The sequence below is a fragment of the Adiantum capillus-veneris genome, chromosome 24, assembly GCF_014529385.1.
Source record: "Adiantum capillus-veneris isolate H3 chromosome 24, ASM1452938v2, whole genome shotgun sequence".
In the NCBI taxonomy this organism is placed as follows: Eukaryota; Viridiplantae; Streptophyta; class Polypodiopsida; order Polypodiales; family Pteridaceae; genus Adiantum; species Adiantum capillus-veneris.
Genome location: NC_140954.1, coordinates 84,650,498 through 84,675,910, shown reverse-complemented (window position 1 = coordinate 84,675,910; position 25,413 = coordinate 84,650,498). Strand labels below are relative to the sequence as shown.

General features: G+C 44.0%; 1 protein-coding gene across 1 annotated transcript in view; it reads left to right on the top strand.

The window, feature by feature from the left end:
- The first annotated feature begins 17,591 nt into the window (after positions 1 to 17,591).
- The window catches only part of LOC147426695 (uncharacterized), a 74,285-nt gene continuing 66,463 nt past the window's right edge, over positions 17,592 to 25,413 (top strand). Inside the window, exons 1-2 of the mRNA XM_086498231.1 lie at positions 17,592 to 18,734; positions 21,580 to 22,838. Coding sequence (XP_086354357.1) covers positions 17,592 to 18,734; positions 21,580 to 22,838 — 2,402 coding nt within the window. The remainder of the gene's footprint in view (positions 18,735 to 21,579; positions 22,839 to 25,413) is intronic.

Here is a 25,413-nt window from a genome sequence, read left to right as displayed (position 1 = left end):
ACGAGCAGCTTTGGCAGCAGGCCAAGTCCAGATACCTCTCCCCCGGCGACTACGTCTTCATCGAGTTCGGCCACAACGACCAAGAGCCACGACCTCCCAGTTTGTGCGAGCTCCTGCGGCAGAGAGAGAGAGAGAGGGGGGCTGCTGCCGCCGTGGTCACCTTGTTCCTTAGAGGGCCTACCACCGTGGCCGTGTTCACCTTGCTTCGCCTGAGGGTCTGCCGCCGTGGTCACCAATCGCAGGAGCTACTACAGCTTCTACTGCTCCCCGGCCTGCACCATCGGCGACCTCCAGGTAGTAGCACTCTCTCTCTCTCTCTCTCTCTCTCTCTCTCTCTCTCTCTCTCTCTCTTTCCGCAGCGCCTTGCGCCGGCTTGGGCAGGAGCTGCCGCCGTGGTCACCTTGCATAAAACGCCCCCCCCCCCCCCCCCCCCCTCTACGACCTGTGCCTGGGATTTGTTTTATTCCAAAGTTCAACGATAGATTATTTTAGTGATTTCAATAATTAATAGAGACTTGGGTTTGTTCTTGCGCGCACACACACACACAGGCCACATCGTTTTCTAAAAGTGAGAAGGAATCGTAGCAGATTTCACTTAAAAAAGGAAAAAATGTTTTATACCACCCATTTAATCCACATGCTCGTTCTTCTCTCATTTAATCCACATACTACTATTTTACGTGCACCTATTTGTCTCCATTTAGCGTGTATATTTGGAATCTCAATAGATGCTATGTAGGCTTTGGAGATGAATTGCTTCATTATTTTACGTGATTCCAGAGATGCAAAAAAATATTTGTATAGATACAATATGCTAAAACTAGAATTTGTGTTGGTTATGTAGGCTTTGGAGATGAATTGCTTCATTATTTTACGTGATTCCAGAGATGCAGAAAAATATTTGTATAGAAGATACAATATGCTAAAACTAGAATTTGTGTTGGTTATGTAGGCTTTGGAGATGAATTGCTAAGCACTAAAAAAATATTTGTATAGATACAATATGCTAAAACTAGAATTTGTGTTGGTTATGTAGGCTTTGGAGATGAATTGCTTCATTATTTTACGTGATTCCAGAGATTCAAAAAAATATTCGTATAGAAGATACAATATGCTAAAACTAGAATTTGTGTTGGTTGTGTAGGCTTTGGAGATGAATTGCTAAGCACTAAAATACGGATCTAGAAAATAGATACAAGGGTACTTTCAGGGATTTTGAAATTTAAGGGGTATTTTGGGAATTAGCACAAAAAGTGCTTGAGGAGCTTCCTGTTTGAGATGTCAAGGAGAGAGAGAGAGAGAGAGAGAGACAGAGAGAGAGAGAGAGAAGTAGGTGTGTGTTGTTTTTTGATGCGATCGCCCCTCGCAAGGGTGCATTGATGTCCAATAGCAGGGTCAGGAAGCTTTGAGCTATTTTAAGAGGGGTCATTTATAGACCTTGGCCCTTCGAAGATTCCTACCTAGGATGTCATCTCTTGGAATGCACTAAGCCAATATTTGCGGGCGCCCATGAAGTTGCCAGTCACGACCCACACCTATTGCGTGTCAATGCCCTTGATATTCCTCTCGAATGCCTTGCCATATGTATTAGCGTTGCCATTACCCTCCTCTATAGCCCGTAGGCGTACGTATATTCTCTATTGTGGTAGCCGCCGGCTAAATGACCACCAAAGAACCCTAAAGAGATTTTCCTCTTTCCCCTCTTCAACATCCTTGGCTACTCACAATCGTCAACAATCAAGGAGAGCTGAGTTCTAAGCTAGATACACAAGGAGAAGATGGTAGAGAGAGCATTCTCTGGGGAGATGGATGAAGTGGGGTTGTAGGTGAAGCTTCAATGGAGGAGGGTGTTGGGTCCATCTTGAGGATCGCAAGGGTTGGGGATGGGAAAGAGCGTGAAGGTGCTTAGTCATCCATAAGAGAAGTGTGGGAGAGTGGTATTAAGGATGGTGTAGGAGTAGCGATGATGGAGCTGGTCCATTTCTAGAAGCTTCTCGGATATGAAGGGGTAGGGTGTTGCTGTGAAGGTCATGGCGGCCTTTTCCACACAGCCTAATTTTTGGAGTTGGCCATCCACTGGATGGGACCTTTGAACCACTGATTGCAGCCAGTATTTGTGGATGTCCACAAAGTCCCCCATCACGGCCCACACCGTGATCTCGAATGCCTTGCCACATGTATTAGTGTTGCCACTATCCTCCTTTATCGCATGCAGACATACGTATATTCTCTGTTGCGGTAGCCGCCAGTAACCCAAAGAGGTTTTCCTCCTACTTCTCTTCAAAACATCAGACAAAACTCCATCTCGATGTTGGGTGCTACTCTCGCACAGACAATGATGGCTACATGTATGAGTGCTACGTCACAGATGTTGTAGAACTATAGAGAGAAGTAGGAGAAGAAGAAGACAGGTTTTAAAGTTGCAAGCTCAACCCACATATGCGAAGAAGCTTTGGGTTGTTTTCGGCTGATGCGAAGCGAGGGTGTCGCTTCAGATGCCCGAGAGTATTCGGCATGCAGCGGTGACCACAGAACCTCATGCCCCCGCACCCGCCCCTCACAGCTCTCAGCATGGCGCGGTGTTTACCATCCACTCTCACGCAGGCTCACCATTGCAGCCTTCCTTCATCCTCACGGCTACTACAGCAGCGCACGCTATCCTCCTCCGGGCTACTGTAGCAGCGCACGCGGGCTGTCATCGCTTCTCATCGCCATCATCATTTTTGTGGGCTCATCGCCATCTGAGCCGGCTACTGCAGTAGCGCACGCGGGCTCCCCCTCACCCGCCCCTCACAGCTCTCAACATGGCACGGTGTTGACCATCGACTCTCATGCAGGCTCGCCATTGCAGCCTTCCTTCATCCTCCCGGCTACTGCAGCAGTGCACGCCATCCTCCTCCGGGCTACTGTAGCAGCGCACGCGGGCTTTCATTGCTTCTCATCGCCATCGTCATTTTGGTGGGCTCATCGCCAGCTGAGGCGGCTACTGCAGTAGCGCACGCAGGCAACGTCATCGTCATCTAGCCGGGCTCTCATAGACCTTGGTCCTTTGAAGACGTTTAATATAACATTTCATTTCATCTCCCTCCTCTCCACGTGAGATTGAGTGTGTGAGCTTGAAGTGGCCAATAAGCTTTGAACCACTGATTGCAGCCAGTATTTGTGGATGCCCACGAAGTTCCCCATCACGGCCCACACCGTGATCGAGAATGCCTTGCCACACGTATTAGTGTTGCCACTATCCTCCTTTATCGCATGCAGACATTCGTATATTCTCTTTTACGGTAGTCGCCGACCGAATGTAGTGATTACGGGAAATGTCCAGCTTGAAGTGGCCAATATAACATTTCATTTCAGCTACCTCCTCTCCATGTGAGATTGAGATTGTGAGTTATCATCATCAATGCCCGAGGGTATTCGGCATGCAGCGGTGACCACAGAACCTCATGCCCCCGCACCCGCTCCTCACAGCTCTCATCATGGCGCGGTGTTGACCATCGACTCTCACGCAGGCTCGCCATTGCAACCTTCCTTCATCCTCCCGGCTACTGCAGCAGCGCACGCCATCCTCCTCCGGGCTACTGTAGCAGCGCACGCGGGCTGTCATCGCTTCTCATCGCCATCGTCATTTTTGTGGGCTCATCACCATCTGAGCCGGCTACTGCAGTAGCGCACGCGAGCAACGTCATCGTCATCTCTGCGGGCTCTCATAGACCTTGGCCCTTTGAAGATGTTTAATATAACATTTCATTTCATCTCCCCCCTCTCCACGTGAGATTGAGTCCGTGAGCTTGAAGTGGCCAATAAGCTTTGCACCACTGATTGCAGCTAGTATTTGTGGATGCCCACGAAGTCCCCCATCACGGCCCACAACGTGATCGAGAATGCCTTGCCACATGTATTAATGTTGCCACTATCCTCCTTTATCGCATGCAAACATACGTATATTCTCTGTTACAGTAGCCAGCAACGGAATGCACTGATTGCGAGAAATGTCCAGCTTGAAGTGGCCAATATAACATTTCATTTCAGCTCCCTCCTCTCCACTTGAGATTGAGACATCATGTTATCATCATCCATGCCCGAGGACATACGTATATTCTCTGTTACGGTAGCCGCCGGCGGAATGCAATGATTGCGGGAAATGTCCAGCTTGAAGTGGCCAATACAACATTTCATTTTAGCTCCCTCCTCTCCACGTGAGATTGAGACTGTGGGTTATCATCATCAATGCCCGAGGGTATTCGGCAAGCACCGGTGACCATAGAACCTCATGCCCCCGCACACGCCCCTCACAGCTCTCACCATGGTGCGGTGTTGACCATCGACTCTCACACAGGCTCGCCATTGTAGCCTTCCTTCATCCTCCCGGCTACTGCAGCAACGCACGCCATCCTCCTCCGGCCTACTGTAGCAGCGCACGCGGGCTGTCATCGCTTCTCATCGCCATCGTCATTTTTGTGGGCTCATCGCCATCTGAGCCGACGTCTGCATTAGTGCACGCGGGCTTCCCCGCACCCGCCCCTCACAGCTCTCAGCATGGCGCGGTGTTGAGCATCGACTCTCATGCAGGCTCGCCATTGCAGCCTTCCTTCATCCTCCCGGCTACTGCAGCAGCGATATGGCAACGGATATCACCCTGAAAGACCTCTAGGTGGTGTAAGCTACACTTTTTGAAATTCTAAAAGTTTAGGTTGGAATCTCCTCCATTTGGTGCTTGGTTTTCCAAAGTCTACCAACAGTTACAAAAAATAGGTCTCATAGACCTTGGCCCTTTGAGACGTTTAATATAACATTTCAAGCTGTTTCATTTGATACATGTCCTCTCCACGTGAGATTGAGTCTGTGAGATTGAGACTTGGAGTGCACTCATTGTGGGATATGCCTACACATGAGAGAGAGAGAGAGAGAAGAAAGAGACAGAGAGATAGAGAGAGAGAGAGGGATGGGGCAGCCGCTCTCTTGGCCCTAACCAAGTTAGGCATATCCCACAATTAGTGCACTCCAAGAGACGACATCCTACACACAGGCTTTGGCTATTGCTCTCTCTATGGCCACCTTGCGCCATAGAGAGGGAGGTATAGAGAGGTGGATATAGGGGAAAAATAGAGATAGAAATAGATAGAGAGAAAAACATGTATAACACGGTGCTAAATATATATCTTATTCTTTCTTACAGAGATGGAGCACGTGCTTACCTCTGGAGGAGATTCTTCGGAGGTGATATTTTCTACCCCAGAGAGAGACGCAAGAAACAATTTACGAAATGCCAAGCGCGTTGCCCGAGGTGGCGATGGACCTGCAAAGAAGCAAATTGTAGATGGACTAGGTATCATCCACACAGTATGCTCCAAAATTCAAGCCTCATGTGACAGAGCGGAGGCATCACAGGTTTCCTATAGAGAGAGCATTCACTGGTTGAGCCATTCACAATATGAGCAAGGGGTTTATCTTCATCGTCTAGAGGAGCGGATGCAGCTACAGATTAATGGTATTTTGCAGCAACAGAGCTCAATGCAAGGACAACTTTCTCGCATAGAAAGCAACCAGGCAAAAATCATGAGTCTCTTGGAGAGGTCCGTTCTTGACAAGGATACCATTGATTTCAAAAGCATTGTGCCTGAATTACGAAGTACTAGCAAAAAATTGACCGCTGTAGCAGTACAACATACAACAGGTGTCTCCGAAGTTAGATCTATCTCAAACAAGCTCCATGCATTGGTAACGACCCATTGGCCCAAGAAGGGGATTAATGCCGTTGGAGATGTTCCATCCAGTTCAAAGCAGGCCAACCCTTGCAAGAAGTGAATTATGTAATTGATAGTATTACTCACTTCTTTCTCATTATAGGCTTAGCGGATCTATATTTTGGTGGCTTTGGGGATATTGACTACATTTTGGGGGAGACTTATGTATATAGTGGATACCACTTTGCTCACGACTCTTGGTTGTCTTCTTTGGATACTACATTCTCAGAGGATCTCCATAATTGTAGTATTTTTGTTGCCACTGTGTCTTTTGGGTCACACCTCCCGTTCCCCGCCCCCCCTCGCCCTCTCTCTCTCTGTTTCTCTCTTTCTCTCAAGTTATGTTGCAGTGAAACTCTCTCTCTCTCTCTCTCTCTCTCTCTCTCTCTCTCTCTCTCTCTCTCTCTCTCTCAAGTTATGTTGCAGTGAATCTCTCCTCTCCCTCTCTCTCTCTCTCTCTCTCTCTCTCTCTCTCTCTCTCTCTCTCACACACACACACACACACACACACACACACACACACACACACACGCACACGCACACATACACACACACACAAAGTATTCTAGGTGTGTGCGATGCCTGAATTCTTTCTAGGTATGACAAATGTGAAGCACATCATAAAGCACAAAAAGTGGGAGAGAGATTCCTATATAGGATGCCGTCTCGTTGAGTGCATTGATTGCCAGATATGCCCAATTTGCGTAGGGTCAAGAAGGTCTGGGCTATTTTTGGCAGATGCAAAGCAAGAGTGTCTCTCCTAATGTAATCACATGCACACCATTGCCGATGTGGTATTTGATTTTGATTGGGTAAACGGAATGTACACAACAACCCAAGCCTCAATGCAACTCTACCAACTCAAATGGGGACCTATCACCATGGTAACTCTTCATAATGAAGCACTTTGGGGCTGATTTGGATGCACCTTTGAATCCATCTTGATTGAGCAAAGGTTTCCAATGGTCAATAATGGGTTAACGTGGCGACTCCTCAAGGGTCAGGGGACCTCGGGCAGGCGAGAATGCGGTTGACGTGCAGACTGGCGCTGTCAGGAGTTTTTTGGAGCAAGGAATTGCGCATATGTACATACACATGCATGGTGCATCAAATAAGGAATTGCCCATTTTCCAGAGCCAGGTGGTTACGTGGGGCCCACATGTGTACAGGTAGGACAACAAGTACATAGTGCAGTGATTTTCACTATTATCAATACTAGTGTGTTTTTTCTACAATAAGGAGGAGTTGGTAGCGCATAAAACTTCTCGAGGAAGCTATCCACGGGCCGACGACGTGAGGTCAGAAGGTGCGTCAGATGGCATCTAGTGGCGTCAGGAGGGCGAACGAAGTCAATATTTGCACGCGAATGAGGACGGACACAACGTGGGTGTTTTCTGGTGAGAGTTATGCAGAAAGGTCATCATTAGGACCACTTTTTGGGGCCACTTCACGTGGTGGCGAGATGCATTATTGGAAAAAAGCTGAGTGCCAGGTGTGCGAATGATGCAAAAAGGTGACAACTATGCACTGCGAGGTCAGTTTTTGGCCTGTTCGGGGTCCGTTTGAGGTCATCTAAAAGGCCAAGGGTGCCCAACTAATAAAGCTAAGTGTGGGAACTGAAAAAACAGAGAGAATACCAGAAAAAACGTGGAGAAGAGAGGAGGAACAGCCGCAGGTGTGTTTTTGCTCATTTTGGAGCTTGTTTTGGCCGTAAACTGCTCATCCGAGGTCGGATTTGAGCACTTTGACATTGTAGATTGGGGTTTTGGGCCATTCCGGACGCGATGGCGCTGTCCATTTTGACAAATTCCTCACTCTTTTCGTGCTTTTTTTCTGTGTAAGTTTCTCCTATGAGTGACGTTTCTGCTCTAGTTTGTGATTGTATCTGGCTTATTTTACCCATATTGTGTGAGCTATTTGCCCCATTGGTGTTGGCCCAAGCTCAATTGTATCTAAACATTAGAAATTCTCCTCTTTTGAGCTGAGTTTTTTGGGTGTGTGTGTGTGTGTGTGTGTGTCTATGTGGAGTGGGCAAGTGGATAGTCTCTCTCCTCTCACTCAAGAGGTGTGTTCCCTGTCTCGGCCAGGTGTGTTGTGTAAGCCGAGTGGTGCCCCATAGTGTGTGTGTATATCCTTCCAAGAGTGTGTTTCGGGTCGTTATAGAGGCACTGTGTGTGTTTTCATCCCGCTACCATTCTTTTGGCGTCCCCACGGAGGATCTTCTTCGAGTACCTTCTGCTTCGAGCTTCAAGCTTCAAGCTTCGGGATTACAGGTTGCAGGTTGCAGACTACAGGTTACAGGTTACAGGTTACAGGTTACAGATACAGGTACAGGTACAGGTACAGGTGATTAACACAGGTACAGGTAGCTGGAGTACAGTGATATACTAGCAGTGATGTCACTTGCAGTTGTTGTGGGAATGCATCACTTGGCGCCTATTTGAGCGCATTGTCTGTTGGATTGTACGTTACTTGTGGAAACTGCCATTGTACGCATTTGTGGAGCCATACTTGGTTGTATTTGGTAGTCCCAGCCATTTCTAAGACTTGGTCTGGAAGATAGTCATTTCTGAGACTTGACTATATGCGATTTGCATTAGCCTTCGTGTGAGGGTCGATAGCGTGAGGTTTTTATTGAGCTGGGGGATTCTCAAATGTGGAGATCCTTTCGGTGATACAGGTAGCTGGAGCACCCTTTTTGTGACCTCGCCATAGGCTATGTACTAGCGAGTCCTACTTGATGCTCGGGTTCTATTGTTGGCAGTTTATGCATACAGATACAGTCTATAGTTTGGGTTCTCATTGCTCTACTTCTGGGGAAACTCTGTCAAAATTTTTCCAAGTTATGATGGCTGGTCTTTTGGTCTTTTGAGCCATTTTATGCTGTTATGCTGCTGAAATTTTGGCAAAATCAGAGGATAAGACAGGTGTGCTTTCTTGGGAGCTTCATGGTTGGCTTTAATGGATGATCAAAATGGCCCTCAGTTCACTCCTTTTCATTTAACTCAAAGAATTCAGATTAATGTTCATGTGTCCAGGAAGATCTTTTTCCAGCAGCGCATAGTCTTTATGTTTGGGCCAAGAAGATTGAGAGAGATCCTGGAATGTCCTTTGCCTGTTGTAATTCCGATGATCAACTATGAAAACTCATTTGATGTGCATGTGTTTGTTCTCATCTAAAGTTGAGCTCCATTGAAGTTTCTGGGGATTGGGTAATAAAAAGTTTTGGGTTCTTGCACGTGTGTTTGAAGGGGTCCTCTAGCCGTGGCTTTCTCTTATCCGGAGTTTCATGGAAGAAGTGATGAAGATGTGGAGGACTTTCTGGAAAAGATGGAGGTTGCCTGCATTAGCAACCAGATTCATGACCCTATGCAAATGTTACGGCTTCTCCAAATTTGTTTGAAGAGTGATGCACGAGTTTGGTCCAAGGAATTTGAAGAGGAGTTGCATGCAGCAGATCCACCTATAAGATTGAGTTGGGACAATCTAAGGCATGGATTGGAAGTGGAGTTTGTGAAGATAGAAGATCCTGACAAGGTGTGGCAAGAAGTACAGGCTTTGGTGCAAAAGGAAGGTGAGCCAGTAGATGCGTACATACGTAAGTTTTCATTGGCATGGGAGCGAATGTGCAAGGCTTTAGCACCACAGGTACCCCCGCCTGACATGATGAAGAAGGACAGGTTCTTGGCTGGTCTTTGGGAGAATATACGTTGGAGAGTGGAGCTAAAGAAGCCTAGGACATATGAGGATGCACTAGAGGTAGCAAGGAACAAAGAGTGGAAGCTGAGGAAAATGAGCCAATTAGGGGTGGAGTCTTTGCCAATGAGGTCTGAATTTCAGCCTATGGACTCTTTACAAGGTCGTATGTCAGGGGTTCATCATGAACCAGTGGTTCCTGTTACTACTCAGGTTATGCCAGCAGTGGTCACTACAGCAGTGCAAGATGATGGCCTAAGGCAAGACATGAGGCAAGTGGTTGATTTGATGAAGAATCTCAGCCTAAACATGCTAGGTCAAGTGGGAAATAATCGAGGTCGAGGGGAGTTTGCAAATCAGCCAGGAGGTGAAGAAAGGCCTAGGAATGGTGTTGGACAAAGCAATGGTAGGTTTTGGAGGCAGACGCCCACATGTTATAATTGTGGAGAGTTGGGTCACATCAACCCGCAATGTGATAAGCCACCAAGGATGGGGGGAGACATGTATCCATTGCCAAGACAGGTGCTAACTAGGTCAAATGATTATGGCATCGAAATTAAGGGAGACGAAGGAACCAGTGGACTGACCCAGGAGGAGAAGGGAAAGACAAAAGTGCTAAGTGTAGTCACCTTGGAGAAGGCATCAAAGCTAGAGGATACATTAGTGATGCCTATTGGGAAGAGGACCACAGAGGATAAGGAAGGAAGAAGTGCCCCAGGTCCTAGTAAGAAGAAAGGAAAGAACCATGAAGGCGAGGATGTCAAGGCCAAGAGGAAAAGGAGAGCTCGTCGAAAGTTTCATGTTTCAGATTTTCCACTAGGGGATGGGCAATTAAGCTATGACTTGAAGGAGGATCTGATGAGCAGGAAGACAGATGTTACTTTTGGGCAGCTTATAGAGATGGTGCCTAAGCTAAAGCGACAGTGGAAGAGGATGGTGAACCCAATGGAGAAAGAGCCAGAGAGAGGTTCAGTAAAGGTGTTGGCAATGGATGAGCTACCAGACATTTGTCCAATAGTGGATGTGTGGCATAAAAGGAAAAATTTGGGACAAGGTTATGTGGATGGCGGAGCCCAAATATGCGTCATAACACACTCATGCATTGAGAAGATGGGTCTCACAGTGGCTGGGGTGTCAGGTTTTCGGATCAGATTGGCAAACCATCAAAAAGTAAAATGCTTGGGTGTTGTAAAGAGCTTAGAAGTGGAGGCATATGATGCAAAGGTAGTGGTTGATTTTCATGTGATGCCAGCAGGGTTGGGAGCATATCCTATTATAATGGACAGACCATGGTTACGTGCAGTGGGAGCCGTTCAAGATTGGCGACATGGTACGATTAGCCTCTATGGAAAGACAGGTACCAAGAAGCTTTATAATATGGACACAAGGAAACGATTAGAGGAGCTTTATGAAGATGAGGATGAGTCTAGTGATGAAGACTCTTCCACGGTGACAGATGAGGACAGTGATAGCACTACCAGCAGTGATGAGGATGCTGATGTTGCATTTCTTTTGATGGACAAAGAAATCCAGGAGATTAGTTTAGTTGCATTTGCGAATGAGGTTGAAGATGAAAGTGCAGGGCCTTATGAAGTGATTGAAGGGCTGATGCAAACCAAGGTTGAGTTGTCAAAGAAGCAGGAATTAATGACGCAAATGATTAGTGGAGACCTCTCAACTATGGAGAAGGATATATATTTGCATATGCTGGCTAGTTTTCCTGATTTGTTCATTACTTCATATGAAGAGATCAGAGGGTTCAAGGGTGAAGAGATGCATATAGAGCTGAAAGAAGGTGCTAAGCCAGTGCGGCAAAGGCTAAGAAGTATGGGTCAAGAGCAAATGGAAGCCTTGCGAGAAGAGGTGGACAAGTTATTGAAGGCAGGGTTCATAGTCCCTGTGGAGACCACAGAATGGGTGAGTCCAGTTGTAGTCATTCCAAAGAAGGATGGGAAGTGGAGAATTTGTGTAGATTTTAAACCCTTAAACGCAGCCACTAAGAAGAACCCATATCCTCTTCCATTCATCGATCAGATCTTAGATTCAGTGGCAGGTTATGAGAGGTACAGTGTGTGTGATGGTTTTTCAGGCTATTTTCAATTGAAGATTGCTCTTAAAGACCGCACAAAGACAACTTTTATTACACCATGGGGCTTCTATTGCTACACAGTATTTCCATTTGGGTTGTCAAATGGACCTTCCTTCTATCAAGAGAGAGCAAATTGGGTGTTGGAACCATTCATTGGTAGTTGTGTTAAAGCTTTTATGGATGACTTCTGTGTCTATAGCAGTAGGGCTGATCACCATGAGAAGCTGCAGATGGTATTGGCTCGATATGATGAATGTGGAGTACAACTAAATCCAAAGAAATGTCATCTAGCACAGCCAAGGGTGAAGTTATTGGGCCACATGGTGTCAGAAAATGGCATTGAGGCTGATCCAGACAAGGTTAATTTTATTATTCTTCTTCCATCACCTACGAGTACGAAGCAATTGGCAACCTTTATACACAAAGTGAAGTACATGGCACGGTTTATTCCATTGTCTTCGCAGCTTCTTTATCCATTACAGCAAGTGGCAAAGCATGATCCATTGCAATGGGATGACAAGTGTGAAGAAGTATTTCAAGAGGTGAAAGAGGTGTTAGGGGGGTTGTCAGCCATGCACGCTCCTGATTGGGAGAAAGTTTTTTATGTAAATCCATCAGTAGGGGATGATGCCATTGGAGCCATGCTATTGCAAAAGGGGAAGGGTAGCCATTATATGAGGCCAGTGTATTGTGCAAGCCGAGTGAAGTTGGTAGCGGAGAGAAAGTTATCGGAAGTAGAGCTAGTGATGGCCAGTGTAATATTTGCTTGTCGACGATTTCGTCATTACTTGCTACCACGGCCTTTTGTTTTCTTGACGAGTTATGCCTTTTTGCCACAGTTAATTAATGGTACTAACATGTGAAATGTGGTGAAGAAATGGGTAATTGAGCTGCAAGAGTTTGAGTTCTCTTTTCTAGTGGAAGATAGTACAAGGGCTACCCTAGCTGATTTGTTGACCTACAAGGAGAATCCCCTTATTGTTAAGGAAGCGGTGGTGAGAAAGGTAGTTGAAGAAGTGCCACAGATCAGCCATGCACATGTGTTTTTCTTTGATGGTTCATACAGAAAGAGCCACGATGCAGCTTCAGGGGGTATAGCACTTTATGATCCAGAGGGGAAGCTAGTATGAAAGAGAGGGTTCAAATTGGATGCGCATAGTAACAATGAGGCTGAATATGCTACATTGGAAGCCGGATTACACATTTGTTTGAAGCATGGGGTTCGAAGGTTGAGCATAAAAGGTGATGCCTTGTTAGTGGTGAAGCAAGTGTTGGGTGTGTGGGAGAGCAAGAACACCTCATTGAAGGAAATGTGCTTTAGAATCAAAGGCCTGTTAAAAAAGTTTGAAGCATGGAGCATCAGACACATTGAACGTGCTCTAAATGGAGAGGCACATGAAGCAGCTCAAGGCATGATTGGGGAGCTATTCGTGTTGAGGACCAATTTACCTCTTTATCATGGCCGGGAAAGTTTGGCTCAAGAAGAGGAGTTTTTGCTAACAGGAATCATTCCAAAGGAGATTCAGAAGTCTAAGAAGTATAGCTTTGTGCGTAGAGCATACAGGTACAAATTGATTGGTGATGTCTTATACATGAAAGGGGTTGATCTCGTGTTGAGACGTGTACCTTGGCGGGAGGAGCTTTACAGAGTGTTGGAAGAGAATCATGAAGGCGCATGTGGTGGCCATTTTGCTCTAAAGATCACCTTGCATAAGATTTTGCAAGAGGGGTATGTATGGCCTAGTTTGCACAAGGATGTTCACCATTGGTGTAGGTCTTGCAATAGGTGTCAAGCGTTTGGGAAGAGAGTGTTGAAGCCAGAGCTACGAAAAACCATTATGGCGTTTGATGTGTTTGAAAAGTGGGGAATTGATGCAATAGGCCCGTTACCTATCACAAGCAGGGGCAAAAGCTATATTTTGACGACAGTGGACTATCTTTCTAGATGGGCAGAGGCTATAGCAGTAAAACAGATCACTGCAAAGGATGTGGCAAAATTTGTGTATGATGAAATATGTTGCAAGTTTGGGGTGCCATTAGAGCTACTTTCAGCTAAGAGGCCAGGATTTAGAGCTAAACTGCTAGACTTCTTATGCACAAAGATGAAGATTAGGCACCAGCATACCACTCCTTATTACCCGCAGTGTAATGGCTTAAATGAAAGATTCAATGGTGAGTTGGTACAAATTCTTTCTAAAGTGACAGAGCACCAAGGAAAGAATTGGGATTTGGAATTGCCTAGTGCATTATGGGCTTACCGTACTTCGGTGAAGACAGGTACAGGGTTTACTCCATTTCATTTGGTGTATGGAAAGGAAGCACTATTGCCTGTGGAGGTAGAGTTGCCTGCGGTCAAGATGTTAGAGAAGTTGCTTGGGTCGCCTAGTGATGCATTCAAAGAGAGGCTCTTGCAGTTACAAGAGGTCCAGTTGGATAGGATGAGCGCATTGGAGCATTATGGGCAGATGCAGGATAAGGCTTTGGCAAAGATAAATGAAAAGGTTAAAAGTAAGGGTATCAAGAAACATGACTTGGTTTTGCGCTACAATAGTAAGCTAGACAACACCTTCCAAAAGAAGTTTCAAATTAAGTGGGAAGGCCCTTTCAAGGTAGTGGAGTGTTTTCCAAATGGCACATATCAGCTGGCTAACCTGGATGGTGTTCTACATAAGTCAAGGGTAAATGGGTTGCATCTTAAATTGTATCATGCTAGATTGATGATGGTGGAGCAAGATGAGTTGTCTGTGGAGCAAGCAATGTTGGTGAAGGATGAGGAGACCTGTGATGCGGCGAGTCTCATATCTCTCTTTGCTGCTGCTGATCATGAATGATCTAGCAGGCTAGGGGATGGGCAAATTATGTCAGGAGTTTTTTGCAGCAAGGAATTGCGCATATGTACATACACATGCATGGTGCATCAAATAAGGAATTGACCATTTTCCAGAGCCAGGTGGTTACGTGGGGCCCACATGTGTACAGGTAGGACAACATGTACATAGTGCAGCGATTTTCACTATTATCAATACTAGTGTGTTTTTTCTACAATAAGGAGGAGTTGGTAGCGCGTAAAACTTCTCGAGGAAGCTATCCGCGGGCCGACGACGTGAGGTCAGAAGGTGCGTCAGATGGCATCTAGTGGCGTCAGGAGGGCGAACGAAGTCAATATTTGCACGCGGATGAGGACGGACACAACGTGGGTGTTTTCTGGTGAGAGTTATGTAGAAAGGTCATCATTAGGACCACTTTTTGGGGCCACTTCACGTGGTGGCGAGATGCATTATTGGAAAAAAGCTGAGTGCCAGGTGTGCGAATGATGCAAAAAGGTGACAACTATGCACTGCGAGGTCAGTTTTTGGCCTGTTCGGGGTCCGTTTGAGGTCATCTAAAAGGCCAAGGGTGCCCAACTAATAAAGCTAAGTGTGGGAACTGAAAAAACAGAGAGAATACCAGAAAAAACGTGGAGAAGAGAGGAGGAACAGCCGCAGGTGTGTTTTTGCTCATTTTGGAGCTTGTTTTGGCCGTAAACTGCTCATCCGAGGTCGGATTTGAGCACTTTGACATTGCAGACTGGGGTTTTGGGCCATTCCGGACGCGATGGCGCTGTCCATTTTGCCAAATTCCTCACTCTTTTCCTGATTTTTTCTGTGTAAGTTTCTCCTATGAGTGACGTTTCTGCTCTAGTTTGTGATTGTATCTGGCTTATTTTACCCATATTGTGTGAGCTATTTGTCCCATTGGTGTTGGCCCAAGCTCAATTGTATCTAAACATTAGAAATTCTCCTCTTTTGAGCTGAGTTTTTTGGGGGTGTGTGTGTGTGTGTGTGTGTCTATGTGGAGTGGGCAAGTGGATAGTCTCTCTCCTCTCACTCCAGAGGTGTGTTCCCTGTCTCGGCCAGGTGTGTTGTGTAAGCCGAGTGGTGCCCCATAGTGTGTGTGTATATCCTTCCAAGAGTGTGTGTCAGGTTGTTATAGAGGCACTGTGTGTGTTTTCATCCCGCTACCAGCGCGTTGTAACCAATGCGGAAAACTGCCGGCTGAAACTTAACCGACAATTGTCGGTGGGCTAATCGGATGGAATCGCTCCCACAACTATATCCTTAGTAGTAGTTAGATGAGATATAGAGAGACATATATAGAAGTATATAGACATTTACCATGTGGGTTGGCAATCCTCCTCTCACTGACTCTCTCAAAGAAAGATAGACATAGTTGGAAAATCCTTTCTTCTCCATACTCTCTTCTTAATTCTCTAGATACTAACTTGTATATACCTATGAGTACTTATAAGAGTTCTTTTTTGGACAGATGGCTATTGGTCCAAAGGTGTTGTCTCCTGGACATGCAAGATGTAGTAGGATATGTCAAGCCTCTCGAGCTACGCGACGTGCAGCAGCGCGAGATAGAGTTCGGCGTTCTCTGGGTGAGATTGATGTGCCTCGCTGGGAAGATTGCCAGCATTTGATAAACGTGAATTGATGCAATGAATTTCCTGAGGGAAGGATTGCATTGGATGTAGATAACGAGTCAATTCTCTCGCAAAGTTATGTACGGATTGAAGTGGGAGACAATTTGGAAGCCAATAATGGAGATGTTCTTGAGGAGCCTGTAATTGTCTCCAGAGAGGGAGATTACTCCAAAGTTGAGACACTTTGCCTATCTATCACTTACTTATATTCTGAGACCACTTCCTTGATGCATATCTCTATGTTATCTATTTCTCATGAAAAGTGTATTCTTCACAACATAGGCAACTTGGATTTTGTATGTTCCTTTTGTGGTGCTTTAGCTTGGAAAACGGAAGCAAAGACCATTCGCACATTTGTGGGGAAGAGTTGTTGCAACTCAGGAAATTTTTCTTTGCCGCCATTAAGTGAACCTCCTTTAGAATTAAGGGAATTGATGCACGGGGGTAATACTAGAAGTAGAAAATTTTTGAAACATATCAGAGCATACAATAGTGTGTTGGCATTTGCTTCTTTGGGAGCTCATATAGATGAATCTCTCTACCAGAGAAAAGGAATCTATACCTTCAAGGTGCATGGATCTATTTATCATAACATTGGTCCATTGATGCCAGAAGAGCGATCAGGTCAAATCCCTCGCTTTGCTCAGTTGTATTTTTTGACACTGAGAATGAGTTGCAAAACAGGATGAGTCATGTTTCTAAACTCAAACCAGATGTTTTGGAAATCTTGCAATCGATGATGCATCGAGTAAATCCATATGTTCAAGATTTTAGGGGGTTTGCTACAATGGTCCAAACTTCCAATATTCCGGAGATTAGGATGGTCATTACTAAGAAGCGTACAAATGGCTGGCAATATGTTGCTCCAACAAGTGTGGAAGTTTCTGCAATCATGCTTGGTCAGGGTGAAGAGAGCAACATTGGCCATCATGATATTGTGTTGAATCTTTTGGGTGGTGGTTTAAAACGAATCTCAAATTGCCATAGGTCATACATGCCTCTATTATATGTGTTGCTATTTCCAAATGGTGAAGAAGGTTGGAATCCTTACATACCCCAAGTGAACAGAGCAGAAGTAAGCAGAGAGCGAGTAAATGGAACTACAAAGTATATTTCTACAATGGATTTCTACAAGTATAGATTGAAAATTAGAGATGACACGACACAATGTCTTTTACGTGGTGGTAGGCTACTGCAACAATATATTGTTGATGCATATAGTTGTATGGAGGAGTTGAGGCTTTTGTGGGTTCGTAATCATCAAAGTGAACTTCGCAGTGAGGTGTATCAAGGCTTGACAGATATGGTTGGAGCAAGAGATGAAACAAGGGATGATAGAGAACTGTTATTGGGTGCTAATGTTGGAAGAAGGGTTGTATTGCCTTCTTCGTATGTTGGTGGCCCTCGCTATATGCACCAGCTATACTAGGATTCCATGGCAATTGTACGCAAGAGAAGAAAACCTGATCTCTTCATTATATTCACATGCAATCCTGGATGGAAGGAGATATAGGATGCATTACTGCCTGGACAAACATCCAATGATCGTCCTGATCTTACTGCCCGTGTTTTCTACCATAAGTTCAAGGATTTGATGGCCTTGCTGATTAAGAGAGCTATTTTTGGTAAGGTCATTGGACACATTTCTGTGATTGAGTTCCAAAAGAGAGGCCTTCCTCATGCTCACATTCTATTGATACTTGCATCTGAGCATAAGCCAACAGAGACATTGCATTATGATAAGATTGTGTGTGCGGAGCTTCTTGATAAAGTAATGTTTCCACAGTTGTATGATGTTATCAGTCGGTGTAATGTGCATGGCCCTTGTGGAAACTTGAATAAGAATGCTCCATGTATGAAAGATGGGAAGTGCAGGTTTAAATATCCTCGAAGCTTCAGTGCATCAACTACTATGGCTAGGGATGGATACCCAACGTACATGAGGAGGGATGATGGAAATTACGTTGTTTGTAATAAAGTGCAAATGAGTAATAAATGGATTGTTCCATACAATCCATTTTTGACAATAAGGTACAATGCACATATCAATGTGGAGGTTTTCTCCACTATATCCGCTGTGAAATATCTCTACAAGTATGTGTATAAGGGACATGACAAGGCCACTGTTGTTCTACAAGATAGTGAAGGGCTTCTAAATGAAGTTACAAACTATCTTAATGCTCGATATGTATCAGCATCTGAGGCTATCTGGCGTATACTTGAGTTTCACATGCATCAAGAGAAACTTGAGATACAACGGCTACAAGTTCATTTGCCTCATCAAAATCAAGTCATCTTTAGCGACAGAGCGACTGTACAGAGTGTGGTGGAGGGAGATGTCATCAAAAAGACAACGCTCACTGAGTGGTTTGTTGCAAATCAACAATATCCAGAGGCCAACAATTTGTTGTACATAGACTTCCCAACAAAGTGGGTTTGGAAGCCAGCAAGTAGAACATGGACTCAAAGACAGATTGGTGACATGAATGGAAGAATGTACCACATTGTTCCCAATGCTGGAGATTTGTACTATTTGCGTATGTTACTCAACATGTGCAAAGGATGTAAGTCTTTTGAGGATATTAGAACCTTCAATGGACGAGTATATGACACATTTAAAGAAACATGTAATGCACGAGGATTACTGCAAGTCGATGATGAATGGTTTCTTTGTTTGGAAGAAGCTTCTTTTCACCAAACAGGGCAACAATTGCACCTACTGTTTGTAGTCATTTTGGTTTTTTGTGAACCAATACATCCTGGTGCATTGTGGAGGACCATGTATATCATATTGAGGCGGTCCGGGGCGGGCAACAAGAGAGGCGACCTCTAAACACCCCTCAAGGCTCCCGTGCTGCTCAATTGGGGCTGGGGCAACCACAAGCACAACAAAACAGCAAACCCACAGCCAAACCCAAACAAGATAGGGGCACCACCTAGTTATGGTATGCGAACTAGGACGAAAGAGAGATTTTGATACAACCAAGAAGATGCACCACACAACACACACAAGCAACCTCACACCAAGACACACACAAAATGGACCAGAGAGAGCTAGAGCAAAGGGAAGAGAGAGAGAAAAGGATCTTGCATAATACCTTATTTGTGACTTGCAAATGGAGATGGTTTGTTATGATGCTATCGTAGAGCTTGTACAAAAACTCACTCAATGCTTAGTGATTGCTAATCATTGCCAAAACACACACACACACTGTCTTAGGGTGTGGGAGACCTCTCACCACAATACCCTTTTACAATGGACACAAAATTGGCAATGAAAAACACACTAAAACACTTTCTAAAATCAAGATCAACCGATGGAAACTCAAAATACACAAGTCACCTTGAATTCACCAAACCGTATTGCACAAATGGAAGGACGAAGATTTGAACGTCGAATCACGCCTTTGATGTACCAAACTTCAATTTATTGATGATGAAGGAGCATATACAATAGTGGTTTTGAGATTTGAGGAACTCACGCTCTCTCACTTGCAATGTGTAGCTTGAAGGCTTCTCTCACACCAAGAGTGAAGCTCACAAGTGGTTGCTACACCTAAGTCTCTCCTCACGCATAGAGTGTCGGGGTGCTATGTGAGATGTTGGAGGTTGTTTTACAAGAAGGAGAGAGTCCTATTTATAGGTTGGAGAACCCTCATTAAGATTATTAGAAATCCTAATTTACAAGCTAACAAATCAGGATTATGATTTTTTTGAAAATCAAAACATTGCGGGCCTTCTTTGTCTGCTTGAGTCATGGGTGTGGGCTCAAAAGAGAGCATTATTGATGCTAGATAAGGTGAAAGTAAGTAAGGAGAGAGAGAGAGAGAGAGAGAGAGAGAGAGAGAGTTACTATACACATGTCTTGAGGTGAGGTGTCTTTTATGGTTAGGTCAATGGCTATTTTGTGTTAGTATGTTAGTGGTTAGTGTTAGTAATCACTAGAAAGTTAATGATATATTTACAATGGGTAGAATGGGGTGGATGGTTGAAGTAAAATGGTTGAATCAAGTGAGAAAATCCTTGTGATGGTGAAGCTTGAAGAAGTTTTGGACTTACTTGTGTATGTTCTCAAAATGACTATCGATCTTCTTCTTCGTCTTCCCTTCTTTACGCCACCGCCGCCAAGGTTGATTATCGTGATGAAAATGGTAATTTCGTTGATGAGATATCTTGATTTGTAGAGGTTAAGCATGATACACATGCTGAATTTATGTATATATATAAGGAGTAAGATGGAATTGTACTTTGGAGATAATAGAGAGAGGCATAGAGATGGTGTATGTACATGGAGAGCTCCTATGAGAGCTATGGGAGTAAGAGGGGAGGTTAATGGTGAAGAAGGTGAGAGAAACCATTGAAGGTGCACGTTTGAGTGAGGGATTGAGAGGAATGTGTGTGTGTGTGTCTGTAGAAGTGTGGAAAGAGGTGAGAGAAGACTATGGGCTACTTGTGAGAAAAGTGGGCAGACTGGGGTCCACTCAAAAAATCATAGCTCACGGCTGGTAGCTCCAAAAATCATGAAACAATTTGAGGTGATTATTCAGAGTGTGGGCTACATTTTCTCTTTTGACCACCACTCCAAATTTGGAGTGGAGATGGATATTAAAAATCCCACCAAAGACCTGTTTTTTCTTCACAAAAAGTCTTCAGTGGCCCCCTCCTTTGTTGAATTTGTACAATGCATCCAAGAGTGAGCCCCTCCTTTGTCATATTATAATACAAAGCATCCAAGTTGCCCTTGACACATGCATGGAGGAGGATTATTGGTGAATAAAGAAATATATACATGGTGGGACTAGTGTATGGACTATTCATGGACTTTAGCTCAATGAGCACATGGTGTTAGAATAATGAGTAAAACTAATAATAAAAATATGGAGGAGTTATGGATATGGAAAGATATTGGAATCATATGATATGGTCCCTCCTTGAATTATTTCGGGTGAAAGAGGAAAAGGTATGCAAGTAAATAATATAATAAACGTAACCAATGAGTAGAAATCAATTTTTTGTTTTCACGAGGGTGAGGGTGAAAATGTGGAAGTGATTTGTATAAAGGAAAAATATGAGGTTAGAGTATGTACATATTGGCAAAAAATATAATTATGGTGTAAGAGGATGAAAGAAGGTGTACATAGGTTTAATAAAACACACACCTAAGTAGAAATATTTAAATAAAATACCAAAATAATTATAAACAATCCCTATATTTAGGCCATATATACAATGAAATATTTACACACAAAGAGGCCATAATATACTTTTATTTTTTTGGCTCAACTAGCCCAGTGACTAGCTAGATGAGGATTTTAAGAAGATATGGGAAAAGCCCCCTAACTCACATACGCCTATGTACAGTGAAATGGTAGGGATAGCTACAGTGTTTGGGTGGTTTTGGTAGGGTGAGGTAGCTTACTATGGCAATTATGGAAAGCCGAAAAACGGCTATCAATATGAGGGTTCGCACAAATGATGCGAATATCTGTGAACACATGGCACAAAACCAAGCTTTGTCAAACTTAGAGACAATGCTTCAACACTATGGAAAGAGGCTCTCGGATTATTTTGGAATGCCCCAGGTGGATCACACCTTGCAAATTATGAGTGAGCATGGAGTGCTTGCTGAAGAGTTCATGTATAACAGAGAGGAACAAAGAGTATTGTCTGCTCGAATGGAATCATCTTTCAATGTTGGGCAAAGGGAAGCTTACAATCGGGTTTTACAAGCAGCTTGCATGAGCAGAGGGACTGTTTTTTTCTTTGATGGGCCAGGTGGAACGGGAAAGACTTATCTCTACAATGCTTTGCTCTCTCGGATACGCGGAGAGTCCAAAGTTGCTTTGGCATGTGCATCGTCCGGGATTACAACACAGCTTCTCAACAACGGAAGGACTGCACACTCTAGATTCAAGATCCCTATTGATATAACTTCTGAGTCCACATGTAACATCAAAGTAAACAGCCATCTTGCTGAGCTGTTGCGAATGAGTTCACTGATCATATGGAATGAAGCCCCCATGGCTCGTAGACACGCTTTTGAGGCTCTTGATAAGACACTAAAAGATGTCATGAAAAATGACATGTTGTTTGGTGGAAAGGTTCTCCTCCTTGGTGGTGATTTCAGACAGATATTACCTGTTGTGCGCAAAGGGGGAAGAGAAGACATTGTTAATGCATCTTTGTGCCACTCATACATTTGGCAACGTATAGAAATCATGCATCTAACACAGAATATGCGAGTGGTCAATTGTTTAAGTAATGTTATTGAAAGAGAGTTTGTGCAATGGACACTTGATATTGGTAATGGCGATGTTTGTGATGGGGATATACTTGATAATGTGGCCCTGCCGGCTTGCATGATGCTACCACAAAATAATTTGCAAGCATTGGTTGCTTGCATATATAGAGACCTTGAAACACAGACTTGCCATGCATCTTTTTTCAAGGATAGAGCAATTTTGGCTCCACGGAACAAGGAGGTGGATACTATAAACAATTTGGGCTTGCAACAATTTCCTGGTACTTATAAGGAATATGTCAGTGCGGACTTAGTGTGTGAATCAAATTGTGATAGCATTTTATTCACAAGTGAGTTTGTAAATAGTTTAGATCTTGGGGGAGGCTTTCCACCGCATGTTTTACAATTGAAACAGAATGCTCCAGTTATGTTGCTTTGCAATTTGGATCCAAGAAGTGGTCTTTGTAATGGGACATTCTTGATTTGTAGGCAATTCCACAGCAAAGTGATTGAAGCAGAAATCATTACAGGGTCACATGCAGGAAATGCAGTGTTCATTCCAAGGATTGATTTTCTCAATGAGGTGGCTAGGAGAGAAAGGTATGTAGGCCATGGTATGGGCTAAAATGTGGGTAAAGCAAGCTTGATGTGATCAAAAGCTGAGCACTCATGTAAGGTATGATGATCGCACTAGGGACATAATTCACATACGAAGAGTCTCTCCTCCATGTAGTGCCTCAATGCTCTGTCTCATATTTAAGGGAGTGGTAACTAAGCCAAATGGCTGCTATGGTATAAAATATGGGTAAGGGCAAGCATGTGAAGGATTGAATACATTCTGATCTCTCAAAGAAAAACATGCAGGCATGTGTGTGTGTGTGTGTGTGTGTGTGTGTGTGTGTGGTGTGTGTGTGTGTGTGTATTTTGCAGCATGCCCTTTCTTTTAGCATGATGCCAAAAACTCTTGCAAAGAGAAAAGACTGAGTGAACTTTTTTGCTTTAATTGCCCTCACACTTTAAGGTGCCAATGGTGCCCAAATGTACACAAAAAAACAATATGGGCCGTATATTACTAACCTGCTTATGGTCAATTGCAAGAGACCTCAACATCCATGCGACGAGTCTTGGTAGATGCAAGTGTACATGCTAGCTAGCAATCCAACCTGTAAATTTTGAAAGTTATCCACATATAGAGCCAAAGTTGATTTAGCCATGCAATCACCCCGAGGTCACACACCCATCATGAATATTGTCTTTGAGAAGCAAACGACACACTGCTCACCAAATCAGTTGTGTATACCAATAGCAAAGTTTCTTCTACTACTATGTGGTGTAATGTCGGCATGTTGGGTCATGGCTGGTACATGCATCCTAAGTTCCAACAAATAGCATTTGATGACTTAGTTGATTGTGATACCCCAAATGCAAGACCAACCGAAATGCAATACCAAAACTACAGGAGAGAAGCATGGAAGAGTTGTTATCATGACCAATGCCTTGATTGGTAAGAATGGTGAGAGGGGATGCTAATGCATCTTAAGAATTTGTCATTCAATGCAAACACTATATCCAAAGAAGGATACTAGCTCTCTATTAGTCTATTTAGAGGGCCACTACCACTCATCAGGGTCCCATATCAATTGTGTGAGGGGGACGTCTCTAGCCTAATCGCAAATTCGCTGCCTCCTTAGAGAGAAACATAGGATGTTAAGACAAGACATCATGCAAAGGGAGCCCATTACTTAATTCATTCCCAAGAGACCTCAAATTGACCTGATAATTCTTGAACTTAATACACACACATGCACGTGCACACACATAGATAGAGAGAAGGAGGAGGGGGGGGGGGGGGGGGTTGACAAACTTGGCATGATTAGGAGGAGTATGTTGGAGCTTGGCATGACCAACTAGAAGCAGATTTTTCCTTGGTCAATCCACAATAATGTGGAGAGTAACTACACTTCATTAGTTGTTTGATCTTACACTCGAAAAGGTAGACAGAGTGTTGATCCAAAAGATAGATATGTGCTTGGTTGATGTGAATGTGGAGGGCACTTAGACCTTGTACGCTGTCATACATTGTCATCTAGAAAGTAGTTATAGTGGTGGTTGATGCACAAGTTTATTAAAGAGCTGTAAAAGCTCACATGAGAATCATAGGCATTTGCCCGCATTTGCCCTCCCTGTGAAGGGAAGGAGAACAATGGCTGCTTCAATTGACACACATGTAGCCGCGGCAACGCGCGGGTCACATACTAGTATTATTTATAGTCCTTAGGAAGGTCATAGAGTTTCATTCAAGCCACTACTGTTTGGGAAATGTCAATTTCACAAACATACATAATTTTCTTTAGGGTAGATTCATTGAGAAAATTTTCCAAAATAATCGGTATTTTTTACAATACACCTCTATTTTCTTGAATTTTTCAAGGAGATATTTTTCTTCTACCCCTTCCTTCAACCAATCGTTTTGAGTTTTTGGCTCGTTCAAGGCGAATCTAAGACACACTTTTTTCAAAAACTAACTCCAACCTTCAAATTTGAAGGATGACTACTTCTGATTTTTTAAAGGGTTGCTCTACTTTGCATTTTGAAGGCCATAAAGACCGTCGAGCACTACATGGCATGTGCATGCTCAAATGGGATCAAGGGTGGAGGTGACGGATCACGACATGCATGCGTTGTAGACCATGTGATTCACACACAAATTTACAAATCAGCACGCACTTACAATGTAATGCATTGGAGTACCATGATCTTCCATAAAAGCATGTGGGCGTGGTGGTTAGAGTCCATGCCTTGATCAAGGCAAGTCGTGGGTTCGACATGCAAGGTGCGAGACAGTCTTGACTGGCTCAAATTTACTTGTTGGCCTGAATTCACTTTTTTGCATTGAATTTACTTAACAATTCAAATATGATGATCCGAATGATCCCACCATCCATCCCCTTTGAATGTGCCCATGCTAGATAGTGAAGAGGATAAAGAACTTTCTTTTCCTTTCTATACAAATGCACACTTGTCCTTAAAATTTATACTTGAGCTTCAAAAAATGTAGAACTTTAAAAGATGCCACTCATCGTATGATGTTGAGTTAAAATCTTGCACTTGGCACCTTTATGTGTAATTGTCCTTCTAACCCTGAGAATGTGCACATTGCACATTGTAGCTTTGT